The 12,227-nt window shown below is 39.7% G+C and overlaps 1 protein-coding gene across 1 annotated transcript; it reads left to right on the top strand.

The window, feature by feature from the left end:
- Positions 1-262: 262 nt before the first annotated feature.
- PDP1 (pyruvate dehydrogenase phosphatase catalytic subunit 1) lies at positions 263-6,671 on the top strand. Its single transcript, XM_056854350.1, has 2 exons — positions 263-424; positions 4,531-6,671. The coding sequence occupies exons 1-2, from the start codon at positions 364-366 to the stop codon at positions 6,183-6,185; spliced, it is 1,716 nt and encodes a 571-aa protein (XP_056710328.1). The 5' UTR covers positions 263-363; the 3' UTR covers positions 6,186-6,671.
- Positions 6,672-12,227: the final 5,556 nt, after the last annotated feature.

The following is a 12,227-nucleotide window of genomic DNA, read 5'->3' as shown; positions in this document are numbered from 1 at the left end:
TCTGACGAGATCAGGCTAGCCTGGGCCATCCAGGTCAGGGCAAGCAGTAGAAAATATTTCTCCAGCCCTGCTTAAAAGGACAAGTGTAACTAGCTGTGGCTGAAAGTAGATGAATCTTGCATGAATTGGGTGCTGTGTTGTGCAGCAAAGGGGATGGAGAGCTGTGTGTCAGGGGCTGTAGTAGGATTAGACAGAGCTGCTCAGGGATCGCTGTGCTGCAGTCGCTGCTTCTTAATGCTTGTCACTACAAACAAACTGCTTGTCTTTCTGTCTTTTTTTTCTGTTCCCCTTCAATGTTGGAGACCTCTTCCTCCTCCTTTAATAAATTCTCTGCCTTGCTTTTCCTGGGCTACTGCTTTGTGGATGTTGGCAGCTTCTTGTTGTGACAGGAGAATGTGTGTGTGTCCTGGGCCCAGGCGGATTGGTATGTATCTTTCGTGCTCCTATTTTCTGAATAATGAGGAGGGAGGGATAACAATAGTATGTATTAAGTACAAGTTGTTGCAGCAAATGGAGGTGACACTTCAGCTTGTTTTAATGACATTACGTCTTAAATTTCCTTTGACTGACTAGTTAGTTCATGTTCATTATTAGTGGGATGGGCTGGCATTTTACCATGAGCAAGGGGTGGGTTTTGAAGAGCAGAGAGGCGACCCTTTTTCGAGCTCTGGGTCTACCAAATTTATTCAGGATGTTGATATGTACAAATACACTAATGTCTTGCATTCTTGGGTGATAAACATTCTAAGTATCTAGGATAGCGCCAATATAGATGTTGCAGAGGCTGATTTCTTACCAGAAAAAATCAGTAGAATATTGAGCCTATATAGGTTCTTAAGTATAACAGAACTCTGAAAGAATTATTTCAGAAAATTGTGCTGGAATAGTACAACATACAACTTAGAATGAAACCAGGCAACTGCTTTTTAACCCATTCAGTCTGTAAAGCATATTTTTAAATGCAAAATGTCTTTATCTTTATGCTCCCCAGCAAATCAAAGTATCTTGTAGAAAACAATGTATAAAAATTCATGTAAAACTTTACTTTTATAAACTAATACTTTTGCATAGGTTGCTGGTGCCAAGTGGATCTTCATTTTTTTCCTGTTGCTATCTTTATTTGTTGTTGGAGTGCCTTCAGGAAGGGTACCTGGATTTTGACTTGGTTTGCCAATGTCTCTGCTCAGAGCACCTGCATCCAGTAACTGGGATGAGCTTTCAAAGGAAGCAAGAGCTTGTCATATTTTGCTTTGCAGATGCTCTGGAGGTTAGCACAACTGGAGAATCCTACCCCTATCCTTCCACTCTACTGAGCAAAATTTATTCAGTAGCTCATTAAAATATTTATACCCCACCTTTCATTTTGGCTCCAGTTGGAGGTCTTCCTCCAGTCTAAGGAGCCTTCCTCCAACTTAAGTGGCACGTCCATTAGCAGTAGAGCCACTTAGAGCAGGGGTGCCAAACATATGCCCGGGGGTTGGATCTGGCCCCTTGAGAGTTTTTATCTGGCCCACAAGACAGCCAAGGCAGCCACCCCCTCCCCCAGTCCCAATCTGGGCTGGCAAGGCATGGCCCAGCCCAACCAAGTGACATGTATGTCATATCCAGCCCTCATAACAAATGAGTTCCACACCCCTGACTTAGAGGATGCTTGGATCCACCCCACAGTGTAGACATTTTACCAATTTATTGTTGGTAGGTAAGGTTTATTGGTCTCATTTCACAATAATGCAAATTATTTCTGCCTTCCCTTCGGGTTGTTTGACAAAGTCACACAATATTGATTGTGTGTTTGTGTAGTATATGAATTGCTAGCAGCTGAGCAAAAAGATTAAAATGGGGGATTACAGGGCTATGTTTAGTGAAATCTTGCTGCTGGAACTATTAGCAGCAAAACCACTTAAAAGCAAATCAGAAGCAGCACCTGAATCTTGGCATCTTCTGAAAGAAGTAGATTGTTAGGAATTGCTCTGATTTACCACTTTCTATTTCCCTATGTGTATGTTTAGATGTGTAACTCATATAAATGACTAGTTAGATCAGGGATTGCCAACCTTTTCTTTAATAAGATCTTCTGAGTAACCCCGAGCTACTCCCCTTCTACTACTCCCCGCCCCAGTATATTACCAAGTTGTGTTCTTCCTAGAAACAAAACTAAAAAGAGCACCAGAAATGAATTTGCCAGCCCAGAGAAAATGCAATGAAATCTTATTTTTAAAAAATCATAGGACACATATTTTTGTGGTCTTTTCCTCAGTCTTCTAGAGCAGGGCTTCTTAATTTTCCCCCCACTCGTGACCCCTTTTCACCCAAAATATTTTTATGCAACCCCAGGTGTATAGGTATATAAAATAGGTATACAAATCAAACATTTACTGGTAATAAATCATAAAGAAACCTTCTACTTTTGTCAGATTTTTCGCGACCCCTACATTCAGTTACAGACCCACAGTTTAAGAAGCTTTGTTCTAGAGGATGCTCAGTCTACTGGTGTTGGAGACCCCTGACTCAGATACTAATAAAACTCTAATCAGCCAAGCTTCACAAGAAAAGGCAGGTTAAACCAAAATATTGATTATGGGATGTTTCTGGGGAATGTGGAGGCAAAGAGAAAGCAAGAATTAAAATTCCTCAACAGGTTGTAGTTGGCTGAGCCCATTTTGATGGGTGAAAAAGGAAGTCCTACTTTTTTCGCAGAAAAAGGGAATAAAGTCTTTTGGAACAAAGCAACTAGAAAAGAGTAGCTTTGAAAAAAGGTTAGACCAGTTCTTCAGGAATTAGAGGAGGGCCATTGTGCCTTGCTTGTGGACTTCGTGGGGGTACTTGGTTGGCTGCTGTGGGGAAGTGGGATGCTGGAATACATGGATCTCTGGTCTAGTCAGCAGGCTGCTGTGAAGTTCTTAGAATGGAATTGGGAAAGACTTGCATAGCTGAAAGTGTTGACCCTGTCATTTGTATCAGCGGTTTAAGATCCAGGCTAGCAGTAGTAGGAAAGAATTCCATTTTAAGTCTTGGGAAATGATTGCCAGTAAAAATATAAGAAACAGTGCCGTAATCAGCCAGATCATCTAATGAGAATTTCTAACTTTGTGTAACATTTGTCTGATATGAGTGTAAGTGTTATCAGCAGGTACTGCTATTGTTCCTGTAGTATATTGCTGAGTGAATGCATTGAAATTGGTTGTGCATGACATTTTCTACTAATATTGCCGTAAGCAATAATGTTCATGCAGTTTAGCGATGTTGTCTAGAAAAAGGAGTTGAGCTAGTTATTCCATAGTAAACGTTTGAAGCCTGGACATATGGATGTCTGTTCTAGTCTGTCTCCTGCCTCTAGAACACATTATAAGTGTAGCATTCAAAGACAGGATTATAAATTTGGTGGGGTAGAACAAATTGAAATGCTATTGTGGCTCTAATCCTGCAAGCAAGTACTTGGAAGTATATTCCATTGAGTCTGGTGGATCTGTCTTCTGAAGAATTGGCCTGTGCAAGTCTTTAAATTTTGTAAAGCTTTGAGGGAGATAGCTTAGGAAATAATTGAAGGATGTTAAAAGGAATATCCAAGGTTGGGGGTAAGCTAATACTTTTAGTCACTCATCTTCTAGAGATGGAGACCAATTGTTTTCAAGAGTCCTAACATATAGCTATGAAAATCTCTTGGCTGTATGTGCTCTAACCTTTAGCTGCTTTGTTCTCTCAGTTTTAGTCTCTGGTATGATGGTTAGAATAGCTGTCCATATTGGTCCCTCTCTTTTCTCTAGAAGTAGAACAGTGTGTATACTTCAAATGTGTTCCATTTGATGAAATTAAATGTGAAGCAGCAAAAATATTCCTAGGAGATACTAGTCATTTTGGAGGCACAGAAATAACCAGTTACTCCTGAACAGTGCCTTTCATTCCTCACTTGTAGTATTACTGCCATCTTAGTGTTTTTGTGATGTAACTTCTGTCCAATGTATAAAAATAAAACCCCTGTAAGCCAGTTGAGCCTGATGGAAGAAGGAAATGTATGGTGGACTGTTGATCTGTAGAATCCAAGATACATTGTAAACATAAGTCTTCCTCAGATCATACATAACCATGGGAAATTTCTATAGGTTTGCTATAAAAGTTCTGAACTGAGACAATTTCCTTGTGGAAATGCCCTTAGTTTTAAAACCAAAGTGTTTGTTTCCTCCATGCCTTGGGGAACCAAAAAGTGCTCCCTATACAGCATTTTTGACCCAGTGAGTTGCAAATGCAGGCTTTTATTCTCTGAAGGAATAGCTTTAGTTCTTCCTAACTTAGTTCTGAAAAAAAAGATAAAGATCTACATATAAATCTTATAACTGAAGTTCTAGCTGATATGTATAGTGTCTCCTTAAAGATTACCTAACTTGAGTTGTCTTGTCATTTACTATTGACACTATGCAAGTTAAATTGTTCATAGAGTTGGAAGGGACCACCAGCCTGTTGTCTAAATCAAAGTAAATACATTTATTTCCAAAATCCGTACTAAGTTAATGTTGTTTGTGCTTTTCCTTCCAGCGATTCCAGTCAGAAGTCCCCAGTTGCCTTTGTTCTCTGATGCCATGCCAGCACCAACTCAGCTATTGCTCCCATTAATTCGCAACTGTGAGATTGGCAGGATATACAATACTGCATGTTACTGTCACCACAAACATCTGTGTTGCTTGTCACCTCATTTAACGCACAATCACTTAAGATATGCCCCACAGAAGAAGCTTGCAACGCTCTGTAGGCCGAAGGAGAACTTCACTCAGTTTATTCATGCCAGAAACTATGTCTCCACACCACAGAGATTTTACCTCACCCCTCCACAAGTCAACAGCATACTGAAGGCAAATGAATACAGCTTTAAAGTTCCAGAATTTGATGGCAAAAACTTAAGTTCTATCCTTGGCTTTGATAGCAACCAGCTTCCAGCTAATGCTCCAATAGAAGACCGAAGAAGTGCTGCCACTTGCTTACAAACAAGAGGGATGCTTCTTGGTGTCTTTGATGGTCATGCAGGATGTGCTTGTGCACAGGCTGTCAGCGAAAGACTTTTTTATTATATAGCTGTTTCTCTATTGCCCCATGAGACGTTACTTGAAATAGAAAATGCCGTAGAGAGTGGCAGGGCCTTGTTACCCATTTTACAGTGGCACAAGCATCCCAATGATTATTTCAGTAAGGAAGCCTCCAAACTGTATTTTAACAGTCTACGAACTTATTGGCAGGAACTCATCGACCTCAACACTGGGGAAACAACTGATGTAAAAGAGGCTTTAATTAATGCCTTTAAGAGACTTGACAATGATATTTCTTTGGAAGCTCAAGTAGGAGACCCAAATTCTTTTCTCAATTATCTGGTTCTACGAGTAGCCTTTTCTGGGGCAACTGCCTGTGTGGCTCATGTAGATGGGGTTGATTTGCACGTTGCTAACACCGGTGACAGCAGAGCCATGCTTGGTGTCCAAGAAGAAGATGGATCGTGGTCTGCTGTGGCATTGTCCTATGATCATAATGCGCAGAATGAAGGAGAGGTGGAGCGTGTCAAAATGGAGCATCCAAAGTCTGAAGAAAAGACTGCTGTGAAACAAGATCGGTTACTAGGCTTGCTGATGCCTTTCAGAGCTTTTGGAGATGTCAAATTTAAATGGAGCATTGACCTTCAGAAGAGAGTGATAGAGTCAGGCCCAGATCAACTCAATGACAATGAGTATACAAAGTTCATACCACCAAATTACCATAGTCCTCCTTACCTCACAGCTGAGCCAGAGGTTATACATCACAAATTAAGGCCTCAGGATAAATTCTTGATACTGGCGACCGACGGCTTATGGGAAACCATGCACAGGCAAGATGTGGTTAGAATTGTAGGTGAATACCTAACAGGTGTTCATCATCAACAGCCAATAGCTGTCGGAGGTTACAAGGTAACTTTGGGACAGATGCATGGTCTCTTAACAGAAAGGAGAGCCCGTGTTTCTTCAGCCTTTGAAGATCAGAATGCAGCAACTCATTTGATACGCCATGCTGTTGGGAATAATGAGTTCGGCACTGTTGATCATGAACGGCTGTCCAAAATGCTCAGTCTTCCAGAAGAGTTGGCACGGATGTACAGGGATGATATCACAATTATAGTTGTGCAGTTCAATTCCCATGTTATAGGTGCATGTCAGAACGAGGAGTTCTGAATTCTAAACTGAGGTGTTGAACCAAAGTTTTTAAAGAACAACTTGGCCAGTACTGCATGTACAGCATAGTAAAACTTATTCAGTTATTGTCTGGTCATTGGCATTGTAGAGGGAGAAAATATGCTAATAACTGTTTGTAATAGGGGACATTGGTCAAAAGCTTATAAATTATCAGGAGAACAGAACAACTTGGGACATTGTTGCACTAATCTTGCTTGAGCAGTGGCTTGTAATGGGTTACTGTATTGGGTGGCACTAAAGGTTTCATATGCATCTGTGCAATATTCTGTAGAGCAAAAATCCTTATGTTTTTCACATGTTAATATATGTATAGGTAGCAATTTCAATAGCTATATGGAACATTGGATGACTACTTTGTTGTAAAACAATTCAAGTAGGGCTGATGATTTTTATATTTACAGAATAACTGGTGTCTTCTCTTCAGGAAAGGAAGGAAACTTTTTAGCAGGCTGACAAATACCTTTAGTTATTCTCCCTTTGGGTGTTAAATCACAGTTGAAAAGCATACCTAGAATACCAGTGTTAAATGTATGTCTTTAAGTCATAAGTATCCTAAGCCTGTCCACAAGTATTGGAAATGCAATAATATTTTGCTTTGAATGACTTGCCTGCTCCTTATATTGGCAGGATTTCATGCTTTTGCACAGTCCAAGGACAGCAAATAATCACTGAAAGATCAGTTAACTAAGAGATGTACCTATCTTAAAAACCTTTGGCTTGCATTATGAAGCTGTGATTCTTTTTCTTAATCTTCAAGCTGTCTTGCAAAATACCACACTGTTTGCAAGTACCAAACCTGTCTCTTGTCATTAGGCTGTGCTCCTTGAATCTAGGCAGTCAATTGTTGTTTTGTAAAGCAGTGCAGTCTCATGCTTTGTAGTTTGAAATAAAGTTTGGTCTTGTGTTCTGGGGTGTTTTAAGTATCACAAGGTGAAAACTTGTCCATATATCTTGGTTCCCATGGAGACTGTTGAATGAGTGTAATAAGACACATAAATAGGTAATGTTGGCATGCTGTATGTTCAACCCTCCCTAGTAACACTGCATCATCAATAGTAACACCTTCAGAATTCCATAACTAGTGTGTACATCTGCTTACATCTAAAATTGCATAATTCATCTCTCTACCATACAGTGCTCCTTTGAAATTGTCAGGCAAACCAAAACTGTTTTCTCAATAGCCACAGTTATGAATGTTCTTGAGCATATGTGTAAAATTGAAGATTTTCCAAATGTACATCAAAACTGTTGCCTTCTCCATGTAACCAGATTGGCATTGATCTGTTTTGGAACACCAGAGTTCATTCCATCTAGTTGTAAAGTACTTGCAGATGAACATGGAAGAAATCTGGTTTTTTGAATTATTGCTTACATGTTCCTGTGGGTCTGTCCATCAGGCATATAATGACTGGTTCTTCAGCCGCTGTGTTCTAAAAGTCAACTTGGCAATATGGGTGTTTTTTTAAGTGAAGGAATATTTGTTTGCAAACACAGAACTATCTGAAGCACTTCTTTTAGCACTAAACTCCATTTGCTTTTTTTAAACACTGAAATTTATACTTGTATATAAACAAATGTGGAAATGCAGGTAACAAAGGTAATCACATGCTTCCTGACTTAAGGTGGTGGTGGTACTTGGTACACTTATGTACATCTGAATAAAGCTAACCTCAGAATACTGGAGTCTTTGGAGGCTATCTACTGTCTTAATGGTGGCCTTTCCATTCTCTGTCTAAGAAGCTTAATTATTCAGCTATCCTTGGCTCACATTTTTCCAGATTACCCCCCCTCCCATGTTCATCTTATTGTTGGTGAAAGTCTGATCTCTAGCTGCTTAATTGTTACTGCCTTTGTAGATGGTATATAGCTAAATATCATTAGGTGAAAGTATTTTTTGTATGCTGTCTATAAAATAAACTGTTACATTATCTAGATTCCTTTTTTACATTGGAAATGTACAATATATGTGTAAATGTTTCATTTGGTATTAATAAGGAATTGGACTCTAGTCTTATAAGTTCAGTACTTAGGAGGGCTAACTTTGTAAAATGAAAGAGCAAACAGTTGGGATTTAAGTCAAGCATTATTTATATATTGTTAGAAGACTCCCTAACCAGGTATGCGATTGAAATGGTATTGTGGCTTTCTGAACATCACAAAATCTATGGCCTAATATCTTTTAGCAGACTTCAATAAACTCTATTACAGAAACATCTGTGCATTTAGAGTTCTTCTGTAGGGATAACTGAAATGTTGTCTTGCCCATCATGTGTCTTGCCCATCAATATAATTGTCTTGCCCATCATGTGTCTTGCCCATCAATGGGACTAGTAAGAGAACTGGTTTTGACCAGTGAGGTTAGATTTAAAATGGCAAGTTAAGTGTTGCGCTATGAAGATGTATGCAGTGAAAATCTTCCCTAAATACAGCTCACATGTAGAAGGTAGGAATGGTGTAAGACTGGGGCAGAATTAGATTTGGATACTTTTTGTTACAAGTCTGTGTGCTAGCTATTTGTTGCCCCACATTCAAATGAAGTAGATGTATCTCATAAACACTGTAGATGTATCTTCCAAGGTTTTAGATAACCTTGCTTAGTACCATAGTTGTGTTGAGTTACATTCTTTAGAATAAGTTCTTTTTCTAGTAGGGCCAACTGAGCTATATTGTGCTGTTAAACTAGATTGGTGGCTGTTTAAATTAGTTTTGTATTCCCATCCCTAAATCTGTGTACTGAATGAATGGGTTTTGTTAACTTCAGTTAATAAATGAGCTGCAATCAATTTTTTATTATAAATAATACTATTAAACGTAACATCCTTACAGAGGTTGTATCTTATACAAATGGTTGATTTTTCTTGACCTCTCAGAGTTGATAAATGGTACATTTGGGAACACACCTGAGGCTGGGATAAACCCTGTTACTGCATCCCAGATTCTGTGACTTTGGAAAGCTGCTTACTGTTAAACATAAGTAGAGATAATGAAATGGGGCGCTAAGAGTTGCACTGAAATGTGCTCCTAACTAGCTGGCAGCCCTGATTACAACATAAGCAAGGCATGGGAACTGCAGTTCTTAAAGAGCTGTAGCTGCCGCTCCCATATCTTCCTGACCCTGCCTTCCAGAAGAGAAGTATGGTATCGTATTTCAGTTATGTTCTCATAGCAACGAGAATATATTACAGTATCTTTCCATGCAAAAACTGGCTTACTCTGAACGAATGCTTCTTGAATCTAGGGCAGGGCAGACCTTAAATAACCCTGTTTGTTAGTGTAAAATACAGGAATTTACTTGACTTGCGGAGAGATCGTGAGTTCATTTCTTTATTGGTGAATCAGTTGAAGACCTTTTGGTCCCTTAACAGAAGGCTTCTATTTCATTAAAAGTTTATATTGATGGCTTTTACATGCTATTGCAGGGCTAGCAGTACTTTGTAGGGCAGATTTTTAAATAATTTCCCAAGGGCCTCAAAAAGGTAAAGAGTGCATTTTCCAGTACGCCTGTAAAGCATGATTACTTAGAAGTAAGTCCTATGGAATTTAGTGGTATTTTTTTCATAGTTAGGGTTGAAATCTTGATATAATACAATATTCTAGATCTGTTCTCCAGCCTCATTCCATGGATTTTTGTCTGCAGCTAGTAATACCCATCATAATGGCCCATTCAAGATGTTCTGAGTATTTACAGTAAATAATGAGCACAGCATGCACTCTCTTTGATGTGCTTGTTACATCTGTATGGAGTCTATGTGTAGAAACATAGGATTCTCAGAAGGTGGGATAATTGAAAAATGGGTTCCTGACCAAGTGGTGAGAACCCTACATGTGTTCATTGTATGCAGAAAGGCTTGCAGATAATAAAGTAGCACAGTTTTGCTCCCCTTCCTGCAACAGAGTAAGTGCTTAAAACTTCTGAAAATGAATTGTTTGTTGCTGAAATAATTGAATATGAAGCTTTTGCCCAAGAGTTGCTGTTGATTAAAGGGCACTGGTAAATGTCCACTTAAGCCTGCAAATGTACTAGTGTACAGCACTGGATAAATGAATAGTCTCCTAATGCCACCAGTTTTCCCTCCTCCCCCAACTCACAGCACAATGTTTATGGGACTTTTCATTTTCTCTGTCAATATGTCTTGGTTAAAGCAAATTTGTTTTAAACAACTTGAATAAAATAAAACTAGTTCTTTTTCTTACCCCCTTTAACCTTCTTCTTACCCCCTTTAACCTTCATGTGATGGCATGAAAGCTAGAGTTGTAGTTAATAAATACTCTATGGCAACCGGTAATCTCATAAGCTAGGCTTTACTAGAGGTTCTTACTAAAAACTGCTGGAAACATTATGGAAGAAATAATATTTCCCCTTGGGTATGTGTGTCCTGTCCTCCCTCCAGAAGACTGATCTTCAAATGCAGTTTTGATTATGGGGACTTTTTTTTTTCATTCACTTACCTATCTGGCTTCCACTGACTCTTTTTCCTAGTTAGTACAACATTTTAAATTACTCTGCTTTCTTTAATGTAAAGGCTACCAGGTTTTCTTCTGCTCTCTACATTAGAAGGGGGCCTGGGTCTTGTTTAGATCAACATTTGATTAATTTCTACCTTGTATAGAGTACTCCCTCCCCCACTTTGTCCCAGTAACCTGCTGCAACTTGAAAACCTAGTTCACCCAGCACCACCTGTCCAATTTAGCCTGAGCACATCCTGGCATCTGTTTTGACACTGCAACTGCAGACTTGGCTTATGTGCCTTGAAACAATCAACCTGATAGAATTGAAAACTTGGACATTGATTGTATGCATGATCGCTTGTGATATACTGGTTGGTGATGGAAAGTATTACACAACTTTATTTGTGAATTTGCCTGTAGGTCGGTGTTGGGTACTTTCTTCCTCTAATTATAGTTGGTGGGAAATAGTTGCCACCTGCTGTTCCCTGCTCCATCTGAAGTTCTCTAGGCTTTAGCTGCCCTGACAATGTGTTACTTCTGGCTGCCGTTGATTGACTGACTTTAAACTACGCTGAACTTAGGCTAGATAACTCGAATCAATATGTGAAAATCAGTTGCTGTTACCTTCCTGCATTCCTAATCCGCTATCTGTTCCTATCCTCCAGTTGGGGTTACACCTGCAGGTGGGCCTTTTCTCCTTGACAGTTGTTTTCATGACCTATTTCCCTCACAGCAATTGCAATGTTTAAAGCTGCTGTGATATCACAGCAGATTAACTCAAGATGGAGGGGAAGGGGAAAATGATAGGCAGTCAAAAATCAGTAGTGGTTCAAAAGCTTGAATGCTAATGGAGCGTGGGTTAAGCAGAAGGCATACCTGCTCCATAGCCATGTCCTTTCAAAGCAATGCAGTCCGTGCTGCCTTAAGAAAAAGCGGCTCTCTCTGGGTCACCAGTAAATGTTTTCCGTGGCTCTGCCTCCTGCAAGAAGCAAAACTTGTTAAAATCCCAGGGGCATTATTCTCCCCCCACCTTTCACCTCTTGCTTAAAAAATATATCAGAAGTCATTTAACTAGTTTAGAAAAAATCTTCTCGGACTGTTGGTGCTTGTTCCTGTTGCATTCTATAATTGTAGTTCACAAAAAGGCATGGCTAGAAGTTTGCTATGTGCTCTGCAGCGAAGCTGGGTTTGGGAGGCCTGGTATTCTGAAGGGTCTCGCCAGGCTTTGCTGTGACCTGCTGAGTAGCTGAATTTCAGGCATGAGAGCATGATGAGCTATCATAGCACTCTAGGGAAGATGACCAATGAGGTGCTCCTGGCTGTGGTGCTGGTGCCAAATATTTTTCAATAGATCTATTTATGTCTTGGATAAAACCATCAGCTCCACCACCCCATCCCCCACCCCCGCTTTGCTTTAGCTTGTTTTGAGACCTGGTGCAGATTTGCTGCCACTGGTACTCTTGTCAGCACTCGATTGTGGAATCACATGTACATTTTCAAGTCCTTTAATTAGATGAGAAGGCCCACCCCTTAGTTAATGTACTTGATCACTGTTTAAGCTATACTTTTCGT

Source organism: Euleptes europaea, chromosome 8 (assembly GCF_029931775.1).
Source record: "Euleptes europaea isolate rEulEur1 chromosome 8, rEulEur1.hap1, whole genome shotgun sequence".
Lineage (NCBI taxonomy): Eukaryota > Metazoa > Chordata > Lepidosauria > Squamata > Sphaerodactylidae > Euleptes > Euleptes europaea.
This window is presented reverse-complemented; position numbering and strand designations above follow the sequence as displayed.

What these genes read in the sequence shown, in the direction of transcription:
- PDP1 (XM_056854350.1), top strand. Translation starts at nt 364, where the DNA reads ATGTTGGCAGCTTCTTGTTGTGACAGGAGAATGTGTGTGTGTCCTGGG. An exon ending in TCCTGGGCCCAGGCGGATTG is followed by an intron (nt 425 to 4,530) that starts GTATGTATCTTT and finishes TTTTCCTTCCAG; the next exon opens with CGATTCCAGTCAGAAGTCCC.